The 21,603-nt window shown below is 32.7% G+C and overlaps 2 protein-coding genes across 2 annotated transcripts; one reads left to right on the top strand and one right to left on the bottom strand.

Moving 5' to 3' along the window:
- Positions 1-162: 162 nt before the first annotated feature.
- LOC131938812 (transforming acidic coiled-coil-containing protein 3) lies at positions 163-10,383 on the top strand. Its single transcript, XM_059297007.1, has 16 exons — positions 163-241; positions 850-1,001; positions 1,117-1,316; positions 1,405-4,388; positions 4,798-4,850; positions 5,002-5,098; positions 5,220-5,280; positions 5,395-5,569; positions 6,927-6,986; positions 7,168-7,379; positions 7,698-7,741; positions 7,861-7,937; positions 8,491-8,583; positions 8,849-8,955; positions 9,177-9,297; positions 9,476-10,383. The coding sequence occupies exons 2-16, from the start codon at positions 882-884 to the stop codon at positions 9,533-9,535; spliced, it is 4,464 nt and encodes a 1,487-aa protein (XP_059152990.1). The 5' UTR covers positions 163-241; positions 850-881; the 3' UTR covers positions 9,536-10,383.
- An 832-nt stretch (positions 10,384-11,215) lies between these two features.
- Positions 11,216-20,753, bottom strand: LOC131938813 (OTU domain-containing protein 7B-like). The gene is made up of 9 exons (XM_059297008.1): positions 20,616-20,753; positions 18,385-18,519; positions 17,614-18,240; positions 17,088-17,306; positions 16,405-16,503; positions 15,938-16,065; positions 15,649-15,782; positions 15,139-15,413; positions 11,216-14,700 (listed from the first exon to the last, which is right to left on the bottom strand). The coding sequence occupies exons 2-9, from the start codon at positions 18,479-18,481 to the stop codon at positions 13,529-13,531; spliced, it is 2,751 nt and encodes a 916-aa protein (XP_059152991.1). The 5' UTR covers positions 18,482-18,519; positions 20,616-20,753; the 3' UTR covers positions 11,216-13,528.
- Between the last annotated feature and the right edge of the window lie 850 nt (positions 20,754-21,603).

The following is a 21,603-nucleotide window of genomic DNA, read 5'->3' as shown; positions in this document are numbered from 1 at the left end:
AGCAGTTGATGTAACTAGAAAAGCGCAATTTATGTTTCTTTAAGGAGAAAGAAATAGTTGTTCCTAGCTTTCGCCTTATTAAATCTATACATTTCTAGATCTAGGCCTAGATTAGGTCGAAGTCCTAGGCCTAATTTATTTAAATAGCTTTGACTTCCGGTTGGTGGCGGAAAATTCAAAATTCGTCGACCTCATACTCATAGCCTACTCATAGGCCTTGTTTATGTACCGATTGGTGTTGGTAAGTTGCTCTCTTTTCCTGAAACTCGAAATCCTAAAAAAAATATCTAGACTATTTCCTTTTTCAAAATAGCATAGATCGGTATACCCATAGATCTAGACTCTAGAATACTCTTGACTCTAGAGATCTAGTAAAATCTAATCACTAATCTAGATCTAGATCTAGAATCTACTTCAATCTAGAATCTAGAGTCTAGACTATTCTAGACGTCTAGTTGCTAGGCTAATAATTTAATTTAATAATTAATATTTTTAATAATAATAGATCTAGATATCTAGTAATAGATTTTGATTCGGAATTTGAGAATCACAGTAATCTAGAGTCTAGAATTTAGTCTAGATCTAGCTAGAAATCTAGATCTAAATCAATTCAAGGATGATATTTCGAGTCGTCCCTTTGAATCCCGGTCAGAACGCCCCCCCCCCCCCCCCCCCCCGTCGTGGCCTCAACTTACCCGCCGGCTGTTGCATGATTAAGTTAAATATAAACTCAAAATAATATTTTAAAAAAAACTTATTTCCTTTCAGCCGGTCAGGCTACATACATACCATGAATGCACGCAGTGTTGTGAGTCGAGCCATAACCATTAAAACAATCTTTTTTTGAAGGCCTAAATGTTTGTAACTTCACACCATTGAAGATGGATGTTACTGATGAAAATAAACCTGACCACTGTTCCAAGCTTCAAGTGATACATAGGACATCAAGTCAATCACCATTAAAACCTGTAAATGATGATAGACGCCTATCAAATACTCAGGTTGCCAATTATTTCTTTCTCTTAGATTTAGTAAATTGATGCAACGCATGGCACTTATGTCTAACCAAAAACTATTGCCAATTTTCAAAAATAATTTTTGTTGTTTTGAACATAGGGTATGAGTTCATCACCTGCTAAGAAGACTCCAATTACTTCCCCATACAAATGTATTAGAGAACTGGACTCAGCTGAAAGATGGATAGAGCGAACAAGTGTTGTTACAAAGCAAGATCACATGCAAAATCTAGAAAATGCACGGTTGATTTTGTTGGATATTATTGGTGACTTACCAGTAGAAAATCTTCCAAATGAAAGGCAAGATAATATTTAAACATTACTTTTATTACCAAAAACATGCTTGTGTCAGGCGTGCAATAAATATTGTGCTTTTTATTTTATTTAGGATGACTAGTGATGAAGTAAGCAGTAAAAAAGAAAAAGATGCTGTATGTCAAATAAACAGAAAAGAGCCACCAAAGATTTTACAAGAAGTTGATGAATTGGCAGATTTGTTGTGTGGCCTGGACATAGCACATGGGCTATCCTTTACAAATTCACCATCTAAAGCGTTTGATGATAATGCAGCTCTTCAGTTCAAGAATAATGCCTGCTTTGATCAGGTACATACTGTTTCCTCAGAATCCAATACAGAATTTAAAATGCAATCAAATGAAAATGCAGAAAATACTGTCAAACAAGGGATTGAGATGATTGAAAATTTAATTTTTGATTCTTCTAATACACAGACCCTTTACTCACCTACTAATAAACATATTTTAGTATCAGAATTATCAGATGTGGAATTTATGAAAACACCAAGCATTTCAACAAAAAAGAAACTTGATACAATACAAACAGAATTTCAGCCTCTTAATTCTCCTACTGCTGAAAAACTAATACCACTATCTGCAGTTAATGATGAATCAGTTGTAGAGACTGTTGTTGACACATTAGAATACAAATTTCAGCTTCCAGATTCTCCTACAGTTAAAAAAACAACACAGACTTCACTTGATGATGAACTGATTGTAGAGACTGTTGCAGACCCTACTGATCCATTCCAAACCAAATTTCAGCTTCCTAATTCTCCTCCTGTTGAAAAATGTAATGCTACACCAACAAAAGAACTTAAAGATGATGATAAATTTACTTTAAAGACTGCCACTGTCAGCAGTGATCCTTTCAAAACACAATTTCAGCTACCTAATTCACCCTCAGCTGACAAACCAGTTTCACAAGCAACAGTTGGTGATGAATTAGCTGTCGAAAAGTCCACTGATCCATTCAAAACAAAATTTCACTTACCTAATTCTCCTTCTGTTGAAAAGGAAATACAACCTACAGTTGATGAATTTGTCAAAGAGAAGGCTACAGATCCATTCACAACCAAATTTCAGTTACCTAATTCTCCTTCTGTTGACAAAGCAGTTTCACAAGCAACAGTTAATGATGAATTAGCTGTAGAAAAGTCTACTGATCCATTCAAAACAAAATTTCAGTTACCTAATTCTCCTTCTGTTGACAAAGCAGTTTCACAAGCAACAGTTAATGATGAATTAGCTGTAGAAAAGTCTACTGATCCATTCAAAACAAAATTTCAGTTACCTAATTCTCCTTCCGTTGAAAAGAAAATACAACCTACAGTTGATGAATTTGTCAAAGAGAAGGCTACAGATCCATTCACAACCAAATTTCAGTTACCTAATTCTCCTTCTGTTGACAAAGCAGTTTCACAAGCAACAGTTAATGATGAATTAGCTGTAGAAAAGTCTACTGATCCATTCAAAACAAAATTTCAGTTACCTAATTCTCCTTCTGTTGACAAAGCAGTTTCACAAGCAACAGTTAATGATGAATTAGCTGTAGAAAAGTCTACTGATCCATTCAAAACAAAATTTCAGTTACCTAATTCTCCTTCCGTTGAAAAGAAAATACAACCTACAGTTGATGAATTTGTCAAAGAGAAGGCTACAGATCCATTCACAACCAAATTTCAGTTACCTAATTCTCCTTCTGTTGACAAAGCAGTTTCACAAGCAACAGTTAATGATGAATTAGCTGTAGAAAAGTCTACTGATCCATTCAAAACAAAATTTCAGTTACCTAATTCTCCTTCTGTTGAAAAGGAAGTACAACCTACAGTTGATGAATTTGTCAAAGAGAAGGCTACAGATCCATTCACAACCAAATTTCAGTTACCTACTTCTCCTTCTGTTGACAAAGCAGTTTCACAAGCAACAGTTGGTGATGAATTAGCTGTAGAAAAGTCTACTCATCCATTCAAAACTAAATTTCAGTTACCTAATTCACCCTCTCTTGACAAACAAATACAGTTGGCAGTTGATGATGAATTTCTTTCAGAGGTCACTGACCCATTCAAAACAAAATTCCAACTACCTAATTCTCCTTCTGTTGAAAAGGAAATACAACCTACATTTGAAGACTTTGTCGTAGAGAAGGCTACAGATCCATTTACAACCAAATTTCAGTTACCTAATTCTCCTTCTGTCGACAAACCAGTTTTACAAGCAACAGTTGGTGATGAATTAGCTGTAGAAAAGTCTACTGATCCATTTAAAACAAAATCTCAGTTACCTAATTCTTCTATTGACAAAGCAGTTTCACAACCAACAGATGATGATGAATTAGCTGTAGAAAAGTCTACTGATCCATTCAAAACAAAATTTCAGTTACCTAATTCTCCTTCTGTTGAAAAGGAAATACAACCTACAGTTGATGAATTTGTCATAGAGACGGCTACAGATCCATTCAAAACTAAATCTCAGTTACCTAATTCTCCTTCTGTTGACAAAGCAGTTTCACAAGCAACAGTTGATGATGAATCAGTTAAGCCTACTAATCCATTCAGTGGTAAAGCCCAACTTTCTAACTCTCCTAGGTTAGATTCATTAAAGCCATTTGCACGTAATGACAAACTGCAAACAGAAAATCTGGTGATTGCACATACTGGTTTGCATGAAACTGATCAAAACAAATGTTTACAGGATTCCACCTCTGGTTACAATTTACTTAAAGAAATGAATTTAAACCCAGTTGTTGCTTCTGATGCTCCACACATAAAAGCAGATAGCTCTTCCTGTGGATTAGTAGGTCAACCCTGTCTTAATATTTCTAAAAACAAATCAGTGGATTTTACCAATGGAGTCCTGGAATCAGATTTAAACACATTTAAAGATTTTTCAATTAAAGATTTATCTAAAGAAGAAAGTCAGGTCATACCTCATGAACAAGCTGCAGTTGAGAAAACACCGGTAGAAGATAACCTCTTAACTGCTGAAAGTCAAGTACTCAATTTAGAAGTAAAACATGCAAATGAGGACAATACTGACTTCGAGAATGATGAAAATTTTATACCAGCTACTGAAGGTAAGTCTGATATTTTGATTGAGCTACCTTTAGGCTATGATTAAACAAGTACAAAACTATATCTCTATTTTTATTCATAATTTGTACATTGTTTGAGTAAGTTCTCACATAATCCTTTGTGATGCCACTATACATGAGTTCAGCAAAAGCAATACATTATAAGCGTTGAAATTTGAATTATGCAACATTTAATTTCAAACCATATAACACTTTCAGAAAGGCTATAAGGTTTGGTGACCTTATTGTCAAGCCATTGATTTAATAATTTTGAGTTGATTGAGGATTTCTTCATTTTGTTTAGCATTGTCTCACAATGGGCTATCGCCCTGTATATTTTCAGTTTTTTTACCCCGATGTTTAATAGTTTGAGATCTGCTAATTATGGCATAATATCTTTGTTATATTTAAGCCTTCAACAACCCTGAATTTTTTGACATGCTTGAGAAGTCTTCAAATATTAAGGTAATTTCTACATTTAAATGATGTATTGATTTTCCTTTTTTATCCAACATCTGTTTACACAACTTCAAATAAAGAAAAAAAATATGAATATTTAAAGCCTCATCAAGCTTGATACAATTATCTTAATGAGTTTACTTTTGTTTGTCCATAGGGACCAAACTCAAAAAGAGGCTCTGTACTACTGAAATTTGATCCACTACAAGAGAGGAGGGAGTCTTTACTATCTAAACCATTGTGTTCTAGTCCAGGTTTTTAAAGTTTCAACATTCTTTGTTTTGTGCTGCTCAACTTTTGGTTTTTACTTTAACTAGTTTAAGCAGAGGGGGTATATTTAAAGCACATTTTAAGATGTTTTTTGTAAATCTCTAGGTCCCATACATAAACCACCTAGAGTTTCTGATGTATTTAAAGACTCTAAAGCTCTTGGATTGTAAGTATTTGATTGTGTTTGAATTGTCCATTTGTGTCAACTCATTTTTTTTTTAGTGTACACATCGGAAAACATTTTTACATTTTAAATTTCCTCTTTTTGATGATTTTTTAGAAGCTTTGTAGATGACAGTGTCTGTTTGTTTGGCACTCCTCCGCGCGTTGCTAGAAGGCGGACATTAACTCGGCGTGTGTACAACAACAGAGTTCAGTCGATTGAGGAGGAAAGTGCAGCTAATGAAGTGGATATGATTTTTGGTATAGATGAAGACTGTGATGGAATGGATACGGTAACTATTTCTTAGTTTTGATCACAATATTACACTGAACTATTTTCATGCTCTGGACAGGGTCGTACGCAGTCTGGAAAAAGTCTTGAATTTAGAAAAATGAATTTCAGACTTTAAAAATTCTGGAAAATCACAAGTTTTTGGGTTGGATTTTTTAAAAGTCTGGAATCTAGTTTTAGAAACAAAACTTGCCCACAAAGTCCGTATTTTCCGACTATAGTTTAATGAATTTACTCCCATTTTTTTTCCTGTGCGGGTCTACACTATGGTATGACAGGATTTTTCACTGAATTGCAGAAGAAAACAATTGCTCAGTTACTACCTCATTGGAAGAGAAAGGGCGGTGATTGTTAGACTGTTTTTTTTTTTATTTAGTGACAGACTGATTGTGTTACAAGTATTTAAAATTATTTGATGAAAAAATGATCGCCCATACAAACCTTGACCTCTTTTACCCGCTTTTTCCTTAAGTTTGTCTAAGGTTGCAGGCAGGCAGTCATATCAAATGATTCTGAGGTAGGGGTGTAAGTGATAGTCTGCGTATAATTTATCTACCTGTATTTAAATTTACTTTCAATTAAACTTTTTGCAATCTTTGCAAATGCTGATGATTAGGGCTAGACTAACACGCCCCTCCTTGTAACTGCATTCACGGATATCTTGTGTAAACTCACCAAGGTGCATTAGACAGGCTTACTGATGTCTGGACTACTGTGATCTCACAGTGACCCTGCCGTGTCTTGTGGAATGTACCAGTAATTTTTAATAGCAGACACAAGTTTCTTAGCTATAAGCATAAATAATGGTGTGGTTACAACCTGCAGTGTGTTTTTTTTTTTTTTTTTTTGCTCCAAATTTTTCCTTTCAAGTAGCTTATTATATCCAAAAACACTATTTACTTGATCTAGAACTTAGGGTAAAATAGGTCTAGGCTAGTAATTAACTCTCACTATTATGCCTAATTGATAGGACTGCTATTTAATAATTGTTTAATGTTGGAAACAATGATTTCATCATTTTAATCAATTATTTTAATAATTTAAAGTTTGGGAGGACTTGGGTAGACAACCTTAGAAAAGTCATTTTCTGTCAATTCGGCTAGAGATAGTTCAATATAAATATTAGCTCAATTGCCTAAAATGAATGTCATAATACTGAACTTATAATGAGGGTACACATGTTGCATCATTTTATTGATTTGGGATAACACATAATCTGTAAAAGTCTGGAATATTTCCAAAAAAGTCTGGAATTTAATTTTGAAAATGTTGTACGAACCCTGTCTCGATAACAAAATTTAATATTGAAAAATTATATTGATGTAATTAATCAATTTGGCCCATTCTTGTCCTTTTAGATAGTTCATGAAAACTTGATACCAGGAAGTAAAGGTGCAGTTCTTGTTGATGTTGGTGAGGTGAGTACTTGTGTTGCACTACAATCTATTCCTGTTAAATATTTTTTCCCTATCCTGTTTTGCCTTTTCCTTGAAATCACTTTTATTATTTGTTTGTTTGGCTATCATTTGCTCTTAAGGAGCATTTACTATGTTATTATTTAAGTTTCTAATAACCATAAAAAAACTAAATTTTCAACAGCCGTGTACCTACACAGAAAGTGAGGTAAAACGAATACGTGCTGATCTTACCATGCACTTTCAAGAACTTATTTTAAAGAAGGATAAAGAATTTCAGGAAAAGCTTAAAGTGCAAGAAGATGAAGCAAACAAAGAAAAGGCTCAGCTTAAAGCTGATAGTGATGGCCTAAAGAACAAAGTAAAAAATCTTCAAGGAAAACTTAGGAGTCTAAAGTAAGAAAGGTTCATGTTGGAAACAAAGTGCGTTAAAATGTCGGGGTAAAAATGTTGATAAAAGTCAATAAGGACTGAAAAAGTAACAAAAATCTAATTTTAGAGTTGTACCTAAATATGATGACCTCAATTTCTCTAATATGTTTAGTAATATTAAAGATTAATTTTCATTTGTAAATGTAAACATCATTTTCAGAAGTGTTAATAATTAGCCTCCCTTTTCTTGATAATTTAGCATCTGTTGGACACAAAGTGTTATTTGCATAACAACTATTTCTTTCGGTAAATTATTTGGTAACTTTATTTTTCTTTTGTCAGTGAAGTCATGAAAGAATACACAGACATAATTTCTCAAGTAACTGGTAAGATTTTCTTTGTTAACATCAGCCTTGTTGCTAAACTTGTTGTCACTCAAATTATTTAGTTGAAAATGTTTTAGTTTACTGTCAGATGATGATTACTAATTACTTTAATTTTATAGCTGAGAAGAAAAAAGTAACAGCAGAGCAAGAAAAATTGACAATTGAGCTAGCAGAATTACAAAAGTATAATAGCCAGGTAACAGAACAGTTCATTTGAACTCTTTATTTTTGTTTAAAATCGTTTATTGCTTTCTTCTCTTAATGTTTACTACCACTTGTATTCTTTAGCCATACAAGAATAGCTACAGCTCTTTATATGCTAGTTCAGTAGATACCTACTGTAGTGTTCATTGTTATTGTTGAAGAAAAATGTTCTAAATATTGTTCCATGAATGCATATTTATTTTATTAACAGATAAACATGTTTTAGTGAAGTATTATTGTAATTAATACCCTAACAAATTTCTAAGAACTCAGTTATTATATATACTCATTTGTTGCGGCTGGATATTATAAAGTTATTGCAATACCAAAGGTAACTTTAAAAAAATGTCCTTTTAATTTTATGTTAAATACAAGTTGCACATAAAATGAAAATAAAATGTGTTGGGGAATCACAATCCTTTATTATTGTAGCTGGTTTTTTATTATGACAAAAGTGAGGATGGAATAAAGAATTGATCAAATGTTTTTACTGTGCAAAATAAAAATAACATTTTCTGAAATTTTCAATACAAATTTATCCTTAGGTTCTGGATGACAATAAGACACTAGAGAAGTCATTTGATGATCTTTTTCACAGATATGAAAAGTTAAAACAGACTCTAGAAAAAGCTGCTGAGGTAGGAAGTTAGTCTTGTACTGGTATTGAAAAAAGAAATTTGACAAATTTGCTACTGATGGGAATTTACTTTGAGCTGTATTTTTTAACTAGTTTTGTTGGGGAAAAGTAATTAAATCACAATGCTGAACCATAATACTGTTTCTAATTCTCATGTTTAGTTAATTCAGAAAAAAAAATTCTGTTCTGTGATAGTTATTTTTTTTAATCACATAATAATTATGACATTTTTTGTCCTTGTTTATTTATCAAAATTAAAATTTCAGAATGAAAAAATATTGAAACAAGCAGTTGAAAGTGCTCAAGAAAAATTTAAATCAAGCAAAGAGACAGCCAAAAAAATTAAAGAAATGGCTGAAACAAAGATAGCAGAGTAAGAATAAAAATTTTTTTTTTTTTAAATCAGTATTTTTCTTACACAACCTTAAATTTATGCTGGAGGTTTTAATTGAACTCCTGTCTCTATACAATCATAATAAATTATTCAGCCAAATAAATGAGTCAATCAGTATTTATATATATTAAGTTCTTAACTAGGCGCATTGTAGCAGAAATGACAAAATAAAAATTTGTTATGTGATTAATGTTGTTTAGACAAGAGGACAAATATGAGAAACTGACAACTTCAACCAAGTCTGAAATCACTAGACTAGAAGCAGCTCTAAAAATGAAAGAAATGCAAATTCAGGGACTTGAATCCACCTTGGAACAAAAGGTTAAACCTGTTTTCTTTTCTTGCCTTTCTACTTCTTCTTCATTTTTAATTGTAGTGTTGGACAAGATTTCCTCCAACACAATGTGTTATGTGTCAACATCTTAGGTGCCTCTTGAAATTCAATTTTTATGTAATTAAATAATAGCATTTCTATATGTGAATTAAATATTTTTTTCAGAGAAAAGAAAACAAGGAACTAACTGATTTGTGTGATTCATTAATCAACAAAGTTTCATGAAAATATACTTTATACAAATAACAATGTGAAAATGCTGTAAAATTGAAAAATTCAACTGTTATTCTGGTCTTTGTTCATTATTTCTTCATTTATATTATTTACTAAAATGTTCCCTGGAAAAATTATTGTAATCTTCAAAATTCTATTACTTTTTGCTAAAATGCAAAATCATAAATAAGGTAATTATTTATTAGTTTACTTTAATTATTTAAAGTTATATAAGGATTTTTTTTTAACAACTTTAAATTGTATATTTGGCTGTGTTTATTTTTCTATAGCTTACTGCCTTTTTAAAAAGATGCTGTATGTAAATTACAAGTATTTGAAAAAAAGTTTTGCTATTATTTTTCAGACATAAAAAACTTTTTCATTAATAAGATATTTACATGTTTGTTTGTTTTTTTTTTCAAAAAAACAAACAAACAATTAGCTATACTCAAAGGTTACATATTGTATGATTTAATGCTTGTTTCTTTTTTTATTTGTCCATGTGGTGAATTTTTATTTTCCTCATTTTATTATGACCCTACATTATTGAGTCAGATTTGTACTTAAAGCTGCTAGTGCTAGAGCTGATTTTTATTTAATTTAATATTCAGATGTACTCAACATTTTTTTAAGCATATTAAAATGCTTAGTCATATGTCACTTGGTAAATTAGATAGATAATAACCTGTTATTAGTCAAATTGGTTGAGTTTTCACCACTTTAAAATCTACTGAAGGAAAAACTTACAATTAAAGAGCTTTAGGTGCTTAGTTCAGATGTTTAAAATGTCTAACGATCTTATGAATATTAAAACTATACATATTGACTTAATAGCATGTAAATAAAATTTAAAGATCTGATGTTTTTATTTTTATAAATTTATATTTGGTTCATATCTGTTTGAGGGGGTGTGGAGAAACTTTTACTCAATTTGACCTGTTAAAAATGCAATTATGACAGGGGAGACAATATTAAATACAAATGGATCACAGCTGATTTCTTGCCTGAGCATGGACCGCTAAGTGAAATGGGGCAGATAACTAGCTTAGTTATAAACGTCTGATATAAAACTAAGGTATTAGCATCAAGTTCTAATAAAATTACCCCTCTAATTGTCAGCTTCATACATGTTCTGGCATAAAGACTTGAGGTTAGTTATTTTTAAGTGTGCTCCTCTACTGTCAAAATAGAAATGCTGAAACTTAAAAACTAAATTAATACAGCCCTTACTTTTGTTTTCCCAAACATACATGTATATAATTAAATTTTATTTTAGTTGAAATCCCAGCTTTTGTTTTGTGTAATTGTGGGAAGTAAATAGCAATATTAAATTATTAAACCAAACACCTACAAAGTACACATTTATGCAATTTCCATGGTTAACTCAAGCATGGTATGTTTATTTTGAAATAGAAAACAGCTGGATTGCTCAGGTCTACTAATGTCACAGAAAATGTTTGTCAAACAATTAACAAGTACTCATACCAAAGATTTGAAATATGCAGAATGCTTTATTTAACTAAAAGAAAAGGCTATATACCTTTTGAGTTCAATCAAGTATATAAAAAAAGTATTAAAGAGGTTTTTACAATGCTAATTAGTTTATTTTTTGATTGACTCATTGCACACCTATGAATTAAAATATTTTCTGTATTGCACTATAATTTTATCCAAGCAGTCCTTTTTATTTAAAAAAAAAAACACAAGAATGAGACTTACTTTGATGACAAGCAATAGAAAAAATTTAGCAATGGAAGACAGAGACGAATGATTCAAAGCTGCACTTTACTGAAATGTGTCCTTTATGAGGAGAAACTTAAATGTACTAGTTTTTTCTCTGTAGATATGAAATCCTAGTCACCATTAGATTTGGAGCTTAAAAAATGTACAGGCAAAACAAATTGCAGGATTATAAAACTCTTTGAAAAAAAGCAATATTTAAAGACTTAGTTAAAGGTGGTATATACAAATATAACTATACCTGTAAAATAAAAATATGGCTAAATTAGCTGCAAATCACAGTAAGTTAAAACTACTTATATATATATCTCCACCCAATAATAAATAATTTACATATATACAGTTTTAATTATTAAAAGAAAGTTTTTAACCTAGACAACCTAAAACTTTAATTAAGCATGGATATTCAGGTTAAAATGTATACAACGTGAATGTAACTTAAAGCAGTTAATTTGTGGAAAATTATAATTTTAAAAAGTTAAAGATGGCCTAAAACATTATGCTAAACTAGATCATTCTGCATAAATTGTCTTCAATGGCAGCTTTTATTCTTAACAATAAAAATGAATATGTAAAGCAACCACTTGTACTGCACACAGTTAAAATTGACAAACATAAAGTTGATAGGAATTTTTACATTATAATATCAGGCTTGTTGTTCTGCACAGGGTTTAAAGTATTCTCTTGTCATATTAAAGTTACATGCATTAAAGTTTAATTAGTCATAGAGAAAAAGGGAAAATTATCATAGTACAATTGCAAAACTATCAGGATTAAATGAATCATTAGATGAATTAAAATGCAACTAATGTAAGTTTTTAAGAGCAATCAGTGAGTGTCTAAAGTACGGTGAACCTTGTGTGGATATCTCAGCCTATATGACATAGCCTCCAAGACCACTGGTTAGTAGGGTAACCAGCTCATTAAAATAAGCCTCACAACATATTCCAAAAAACTATCTGAATTTTTCCTATTGCAACACGAATTTTAAAGGTCTCACACATTCGACAATGGTAGGTCATGTTTTACAAAATGTAAAACTTGGGGTATATTTTAAATGGCTTAAACACACCAAAGTCATGTGTTTGATTAAAAAATATATTTTAAAACTTAACACACAATCAGTAGAACAGTTAAAAAAAATTTCTTTCACAGTTTGCAGAGCAAAAATTTGTGCAAAACAAGAAGGCACGAGCTAACCAATACTGAGTAAAAGCAATTTTTTTTTACAAATTTAAAAATTCAGGAATGGATGCTGATAAACCTGCTACGATAAAAAAGCTAAGATAGTTATGACTAAAACTAACCATAAATAATATACAAATATAAATTAAATGTTTACATATGTAAGTGCACAGATTTTAAGTACAAAACTTGAAAGTTTGATGGGGGATAAACTATAATGAATATGTGTAACTACATTACAATAAATTCAATAATAATTCTTAATCAATGCATAGAATTTTTTTCTAGTTTTAAATATAATTTAAACATAGCTAGAGAATTATTGTTAATAAAGTAACTGGCTTTTTAAAACAACTGAGGTGTAATGCACTGGCCGAAAAATATTGAAAGTGAATTTTCACAACAGTTTTCACTACAAGTAACATTAAGCTGATGTTATCAAAAGTTTAAAAAAAAACCCATACCTTTAAATATAGGTGATCAAAAATGTAAATAAACAAAACTCTTTAAGAAAAACGCACAAAAATTGTTTAAAAAAAAAAGAAAAGCAAGTGAATTTTTGGATTTGAAGGCCCAACATAATAACAGAATGGTTATTAAACAACTTTATTTGAACACCAATCCTTCCCCATAATATATTTTTTCTCTAAGTCTAATAAGCTAAAGTACACAATTTAAAAAAAAGTGCGTAAGAAATTGTTGAATAAAAAAAACTTTTTTTTCTCAAACCAAGCTTTTCACATATTTAGGTAATAATAAAGGCTTATCTTTTTAACCTTATGTACAAATGTACTGATATTGAATGTTTATTCATTTTTCTTTTAATGATTTATAACAATGCTAATGGTACTCAAAGGCATGAATATCATTAAAATAAATAAGCTAGGCATTAAAGAACAACAAAGAACTCTATAATAAGACAGACCAAGTTACTTTCCCAAGAACCTTTATGCCAATTGACATTATACTGTTAAACGCTACATAAAATGCACACAAAATCTGGCCAAGAAGCCAGAATAGGCACAAATAAGTCTAGTTCAATACAAGATACACCTTCTCCAAATTTTTTTAAGGGATGTTCTATAACTTTGTGGATGTTTGAGAATATATTTCAAAACCTTCATCTTTACTATTCTTATACTTAAAACATTTTGAGCAAAAGCCATCAGATTCAGGGCTCCCATAAAATTCACATTCACTTGTTCTACAACGCTGTCTCTCATGGGTACTCATTTGTTGTTTAGTCCCAGAATCATCATAAACATTATCATAGTCAGGAGATGGAGATCTTAATCTGGGAACATTTGTATTATTGTTAGAATAGCTTGTTTGTTTGTCAAAGTTGGGATAAACATCTGGGTTTGCCATTTGCTGACCTATTTCTTCATTGCTAGATGTATAAAATTTGGATTTTCCGCATCTAAAAATTTCATCAGGGTTCATCGGTGTAGAAAATGTCTGTTTTCCTCTACCAGGAAAAGTGTTGTAAACAAATTGGTTATTTTTCTTACGCATCAAATCTGCTTCAAGGTGTTGTGCAGCATAGCACTGAGAACACAGATAATTTGTTTGTGGATTACCAAATAAATTACAGTCTGGGGTGCTACACAAAGTTGAATTTACAGGTGGATATAATGCAACTTTGCTACGAATCTCTACATCATTTCTCCTCTTCAACTCTCTGTCAGAGTGGAACCTCTCACCTGCATTCTGCAGATAATTGGTAACCATCTCATCATGCTGTTTCCCTGGAACAGGCCGCAGCTTGGCTACTAAGATCACTTCTTGGCCATTATGTTGATGTCCATAGCTGGACATTACTCTAGTACTTTGGGTGATCTCATTACCAACACTTGATTGCTGACGGCCCTTGTCCCCTCTGCCAACCTTTCCTAGCTGCTTCAGTTTCTTCCCCATTGTTTTTCCAATGCTCCCAAACTGTTTAGCAACAGTATGTACTTGCTGGGACATTCGTGCATCTTTCTTTTTTTCCTCTTTCTTCTTCTCCTTAAACACTGAAGCACTTTCATCAGAATCCTGTGAACCACAAGATCCCCTGTCACTGTCACCATTAATGTCTGTCAACTTTAAGGGGATTCTCTCAACATCCAAAAACTTTTGGAGCTGATTGATTTTGTCTTCCAGGCTAGGCTCCAATAATGTCTCTTTTGTCCAGTCTACTCTTGGGCCTGGGTCTACATAGAAATGTAGTGGCAGAAGTCGTAGTTCTGGATCTACCAATGGAATGGCAGCTGGGGAAAAAAAATGGAAAGCCAGTAGCTTTCTTTTTATCCAAAAAAAAAGTATTTCAAGAAAAAATTTTTAATAAATGTAGTCAGTTATAAACACTTCCTATGCCTTCTTTGATAAATACAGCAGCATAAAAATACTGCTTATAATTTTTAAAATATTGTTAAAACTGTAGACCCTACATATATAATATGTGTATATATATAATATGTGACGGTAAAGAGCAAGACCACTAACACTAAAGTATCAAGTTCAAAGTCAGCAGAATGTCCCTGAGTAAACCCAGCTCTGATAGGTACCTAACGTTAGGGAATATTAAGGCATTTGGGCATAATGCTGACCACACTATTCCTTTATATGCCGGGGTCTCCAAAACAGATGAACTGCCCCAAGTGTGTTGAACATGAAAAGATGATGATATATATATATATATAATATACCTGGAAGCTGTGGTGTGACTGAAGCATCCTGCTCCATGGGAGATAATGCAGAGAAGTGAGCAGCGTCATATGTGAGAAGAAGTGGGGATTTATAACAAGAGTCCACCTCATAAGGCAAATAAATTCCAGGAAATGGAATAGGTGCAAGAGCATCTCCTCTGGAATCCTTTAATATGGCATCAGCTACTACAATGATGGGCCTTCTGAGTACATGTGCCAAGACAAAAACATGGAATTCTTCTAGGCTTTCATACACAACAGGCTCTTCATATCTCCTAAAGTCAGAAACAGATTTAAAATGTCAGAAATTTTACACAACAAATTCAAACCAAAACAGCTTGTCACCCTAATTATTCATAATGGTTGCATTTTTTTTAATACTACAGATACAGTAAAAGGGACACTTGATAAAAGGCTGCTGCCTGCAATATTGCCTGACATTGGGTGACTGATCACCTTATTTAAGCTATGTTACATAAGTTTAAAGGTTGAGTAAAAATTTAGATTTACCCTTGCATACTGATACCATCACAAGAGTTGTTTGAGCCTGCTACATCAGGCACTCCTCGAGGTAGAGGTGTGGCTAACCGCAAGATGTTTTGCCACTCTTCCTCCCATTCAGCTTCACTGAACACAAGTCCAGACTGTGAATTTAATGAATTAGATGACATTTTTATATCAAAGTCATCTCAAATAAGCTTACTGCACTATAACAGCAGGCTACATAACAACATCATGATGCCTGATGAATACTCAATGGGATTGAGCGGGCTGTATGCCACATGTTCTATGGAGTTACCTGCTTGTTAAGAAGTTTTTGTTGATAACGCCAACGACGATACAGTGCTTTTCTGTATGTTGCTTTTGTTAAGGTTTCATGTAATTCTTTCCTGAGTATTAATTGTCTGTCATGTATGCCCCACATTGCTGTTTAGAGGATATTTAAAAAAACACTGAATTTACTAAGTTAAGGAATACTTACCATGCATTACCATACTTATGCATTAGAAACTGATCAATAAAGGTAAATTAGTAAAAGGAAGTACACAGCTAAATAATTTTGTTTCATAATAAATTCTAAAATCTTAAAAATTAACAAAAGTATCAACTTACTAATAGATGATAACCAAAACTAGACACAGACAGCACAGAAAAAAATATATTTCTATAATTTTCTTTGCTAATAACAATAGGCTATGATTGATCACAACTATAGCAAAAGTATTTAAAAATTACAATGACAAAATACTTAAGTGACTAACAGACCTAAGGAGGCTGCATGCAAAAGGCAATTGCCATCTCCACTTGTGGCCATTGGTAGCAATCTCTGACAAAGTCGAAGTTCAGCCCACCAATTCAGGCGACCTAGGAAACAAAAAATAAACATTAAAAAAAAAATAATGCATGATCAATCTAACTTTGAAATGTTCATGAATAAATAATACAAATTCAGTAGGTTGTTGAATATACTATTTCAGTGGTGTAGAACAATGTTATACACCACATTTATTTAATAAGTAAATGGAGGTCACAAAAGGCAACAACCCAATATGATGTCAGATAAAAATGTAGCATATCTTTGGAAGAGATTAAAACATGCTAGCTATGAGGCTAATAGTGTATTAGACAACTGAAACTGTTAGCCCAATTACAATACTAAAAGCATATAAATCATTTGTACTTTACATGATGTTGTTTTAGTATTATTAATGGTAAACTTGGTTTATTCATTATAAATAATTTTAGTATAAAATATGCTTTTCAGTGTCTTGAGCTGATTGGAGTGACTGTGATTCACTGTTAAATAACTGCCTCATTTTTTTTCAGTTTTGGAATTTGCCGTTTTTTGCTAATCAAATGATAAACAAAATTAGTGGTTTCACTGTGCTTCATCCTTTTGAAGGATCCACAAACATATTTTTAATAACACAACTAAGTTTTTAACATACCAGCTTGTTCCAAGGAAACAAGAGTTGATGTCTCAATCAATTCCTTTCCCAGAAAAGCTCTGAAATCTTCACTAAATTTTGCCAAATTTGGCAAAATAAATGTCTGAGTATACATGTTTGCATTGTCTTTCATTATATCTATTTGTACACTATGACGAGCTTCAGAAACTAATCCTTCATTTTCCAAAATGTTAGAGAATCCTCTTTTTAATCTTGGATCTAAATTTATTAAATAAAAAACATGAAATTATGAAGATCACCTGTAATTATATATCAAAAAGACTTATAAATATGATAAAGTATCAGTGATTGCTTTGTAACTGCTTTTTGTTTGTTTTAATTGGCAGCAAACTAAAAGATTTTTTTGTGTGGAAATTCAGTCTAATGTGACATTGATCTTATCAACCCTTGTGCATGCAACACCTGTGATTAAGCTCTTAATTTTTGTGTAATATAATAATGTATATCAGTTGTAAAAGATAAAACTATATCTCAATTCTCATAAAATAAAAACTATAAGGCTTACAAGTATTGACTGTAGGTGGTTTTTTTGTTGGTTTTTCATCAAAAACATCATCATCTTCATAATTACCATCAGATGGTAATTCACTCTCTGCAGGATGAATTGAAGATTCTCTGGACGGAAGCAAAGATTCATGAATAGTACTTTGAGGTGGATTATAGGTTTCATTTGCATTGGTTTCTTGTTTACTAGAAAGATTAGTCGCATATGATGCTTTCAAAGAGTTCCCCACAGACATGTCAGAATAAGGCTGTGGTAATGATTGTTGTCTACCTCCATCCATTTTGATAGGTATATTAGTTTCCTGCCTGGAAGTCAGTGCAGTTGTAGGAAACCTAGCAGGCAAGGTAGTCTGTTGATGATGATGATGACTAGCTATTGGTTTCTGGTTTAATAATACACTGTTCTGAGCTGGATTATATGAATAGGCAGGACTATTCAAGGTATGAGAAGCCATTTTTTTTTCTAAATTTACAACAGTACCATAGCCCATATCTATGGCTGTATGGTGTGGTGATACACTTTTCTGATGATTTAATTCATTCTTATAATAACCATGGTTTCTTTGACCAGTAGTCGCACACATGCGCTCTATTTCATGATAACTATCATTTAAGTTCCACCTGTTTCCTAAAAAAAAATGTATTTTATCAATTAATGTTTTTAAAACAATGAATAATAAAACATTTTAAAATTATCATTATTTTTAATTTTTTAAAAAAGTTTTATCTTATTTATTCACAGATTACTTATAAAAATTACCACAGGACTTACTTGTTAATATTTCTAGGGCTTTTTTCTTATCCACTTCTGTATTTTTCATCAAAACCTCCAATTTTCGAGTTTTCTCTCTTGTTCCATCCATATCCATAATTCAAGTAAAATTTTTCCAACATTACAAAATATTGCCTGAATATGAATACATTTTTAAAAAAAATTGTAGCTCTCAAATAATTTCCTTCGGATAATTCTTAATACTGTAATAGTAATGCTAACTAGATTCTACTACATGCGAATGGGAATACATTTTTTATAAGCAGCACTATTACTAACTACTACCTAGCTGTGCATTCTGGTTTCATAATTAGATCTAGTTAAGTTTGTTTTGTGGGACGGAGTGGTCTAGCGGTAGAGAGCTGGACTGCTAACCCGTAAGTCTCGAGTTCGAATCCGGGTTCAAGTCAGTAGACCGTCCCTGAGTCCACCCAACTCAGATGGGTACCTAACTCACGTTAGGGAAAGTAAAGGCGGCTGGGCATAGTGCTGACCACACTATCTCTTCATATGCCGAGGTCACAGAAACAAGTGAACTCTACTTCACTTGCCCCATAGACCGTCAGGTTTGAAAGGGAAACTTTACTTTTTACTTTACTTAAGTTTGTTTTATTTGGTCCCCATGAATAAAAACATAATACTCTTGATAAACATTGTAATTATTTTGATGAAGTAATATTATCATTTAATGCCATTATCCATGGCCACGCCTTCTCGTGGTTCAAACATTAAAGCTTCTTCTTTAGACCTAGCATTCCATTGGGCAGATGAGGTAAAGTTCATATTATGTTTCTTGACCTCGGAGTATGAAGGGAAGGTGTAGTCAGCACTTTGTCCAACCGCCTTTACTTACCCTAACATGGATCTAGAAGTCTAGATTAGATTTCAATCATAGATCTATATGCCATGCCTATTAAAATGTATTTATTATTTATAGATCTAGATCTAAGGCTCTAAAAGGTCTAGATCTAGGGCAATCTACTGAATCTAGGCCCTATTGAGTAGTATTTCTCTCTAACTTGGATGCGTGGTCGGTTGCTAACAACAATATGGCGCCCGGACCGGACGTCTGATTTCCGGTGATTTTTCGGCCAAATTCCAGAGACCTTCAACTAATTACATTTAAAAATGTTTACCACGCGCAAAATGGCGGGATTTCCGTGTCATAACAACAAACCATAAGTGGCAGGGTTAGATATGCCAGAAAAGCATTTTAAAATTTGGTTTGGAGAACGGAGGCTAAATTCAAAAGTTGGTTTCATTAAAATTAATAGAATTTAAAAAATATCAACAGTGTAGGTACAGAAATGAGCGAGAACGTAAAGCATTATTAGTTTTATCAGTCTATGAAAAAAGAAATCAAATATTGTGAGCTGTTTTTTTATAAGACCGGCGTCCGTATCACAACCAATTTATTTTTATTTTTTAAAAACCACGTGACCGCTATTTGGTGATCACTAGTGAGGAACTCTTGTGCATGGAGTCTAACCTGATTTGTGGTTTTCTTTAGCTTCAAGCTTAAGAACAGTTGTCATGGAGAGATGTGTTGGACATGGTAGTGATTGACAATAAATATTAAATTAACTAATTTAGTTCAAAACGAACTAAAAACTCCAAAGTTAGTGCCTAATGGATTAAATATGGATGTCTATTATTCAGTGGTCATGTTTAAATTGATAATTGCGTAAATTCTAGATTTAGTGAGAAAAACTACTATTGAGTCATTGACTATTCACTATCAGTAGTATCAGGCTTAACAATAACTTAACATTAACTAGAGACTAGTTCACTAGACTCACTAGAGTCTTATTCTTATTCAGTCTACTCTACAGCAGTGTGTGGTGTACACAGACAGTGTAGTGTGTAGTCTACAGACAAGTTTAGTAGGCCTATAGAATATAGATTATAGATCTAGAGCTAGATCTAGTTAGTAGTTAGATCCTAGATCTAGATCTAGATTAGATCTAGTTAGATTTCTAGATTGACTAGATCTAGTTAGATTTCTAGATTGACTAGATCTAGATTGAATCATTGAGTGAGGGAGATTGACTAGGGATAATCTAGATCTAGATCTAGATCTAGATTGAGTGAGGGAGATTCTCTTCTGTTTGTCTTCTCAAGTCTTCTGATTTATTCTGTTAAAAGTGTAGATTTGTAAACTTTTCTAAAACAAAAAAAGAAAGCCCGAAAGAGTTCTAATTAGACTTAATTTAAATAAAGAGGGACTTTACCACTCTTCCTTAAACGAAGCATGAACAACTTTTGTCAAATAACATTAATAGATCTATTTCTAATTTTCAAAGTAAGCTTCTTCGCTTGGTGATTCTTTTTAGGTTTTGTTTTGTTGGTAAAACAAACTCCATTAGACGAAAACAGGAAAAGCATTACTGCGCATGTATTGATTGAAATATAGAATCTAGATCTAGCCTAGACTCCAAATCTAGATAATAATATAGAACTAGGCTTACTAGGCCTAGAGATCTAGGTAAACACATTTTTAATACGGTCTAGAGTCTAGATCTATTTTTTTTTACATTTGTACATTTGTATTAATTTTTAACATCAATCAATATTTCCGTTCATTCTGCGTTTTCCATGCCGACCATGCCATAGAATTTATTTGATAATTCCGAATAATTCGTTTTAAGAGTAAGAGCGCCCAATACTAGATCTAGATCTACTGGCCGCCCATCTTGGGCAGTTTCTTCCAGGCATCTCTTCGGCCCCCCCCCCCCCCCCGAAGAAAGTCTACCGCCCCCCTCCCCCCGAACGAAATGAAATTTATATAGAAAATATATACTTTTAATAGTTTCCGCCCCCCCCCCCCCCCGAAAAAAGTCTACCCCCCCCCCCCCCGAAAATTTCAAGTGCCCCCCCTCCCCCGGAGAAAAAAGTCTGGAAGAAACACTGATGTTGGGTGCACCGTCAAAACGGTCCGGGACAAAACGATCCCGTCCAAACGTCCCCGTCAATATGACCCCGACAAATCGATCCCCCGACAAAACAACCCAGTCAAATAGCCCCGTCAAAAGGTCCCGACATATTGGCTCCCGTCAAATGGGCTCCCGTGACGTCATATCGACTCGCGACATAATATGTTTCCGACTAATGGGCTCCCGACATAATGGCTCCCGACAAATAGGCTCGCGACAAAATAACTCCCGTCGAATTAGCTCCAGACAAATGAATCGTATGACCACTAGATTTATATATTGGCAT

This window comes from Physella acuta, unplaced genomic scaffold (genome assembly GCF_028476545.2).
Source record: "Physella acuta isolate Inbredline_101_S28 unplaced genomic scaffold, ASM2847654v3 ptg000257l, whole genome shotgun sequence".
Classification (NCBI taxonomy): Eukaryota; Metazoa; Mollusca; class Gastropoda; family Physidae; genus Physella; species Physella acuta.
This window is presented reverse-complemented; position numbering and strand designations above follow the sequence as displayed.

Bases quoted from the DNA above. Each gene is read 5' to 3' on its own strand.
- LOC131938812 (XM_059297007.1), top strand. From the start codon at position 882: ATGGATGTTACTGATGAAAATAAACCTGACCACTGTTCCAAGCTTCAA. The intron at 7,742-7,860 runs GTAAGATTTTCT...TTAATTTTATAG, and splicing joins CATAATTTCTCAAGTAACTG to CTGAGAAGAAAAAAGTAACA. The intron at 8,584-8,848 runs GTAGGAAGTTAG...TTAAAATTTCAG, and splicing joins CTCTAGAAAAAGCTGCTGAG to AATGAAAAAATATTGAAACA.
- LOC131938813 (XM_059297008.1), bottom strand. From the start codon at position 18,481: ATGGATATGGATGGAACAAGAGAGAAAACTCGAAAATTGGAGGTTTTG. The intron at 16,504-17,087 runs GTATGTTAAAAA...TTTGTTTCCTAG, and splicing joins TGTTTCCTTGGAACAAGCTG to GTCGCCTGAATTGGTGGGCT. The intron at 15,414-15,648 runs GTAAATCTAAAT...TTCTGACTTTAG, and splicing joins GATGGTATCAGTATGCAAGG to GAGATATGAAGAGCCTGTTG.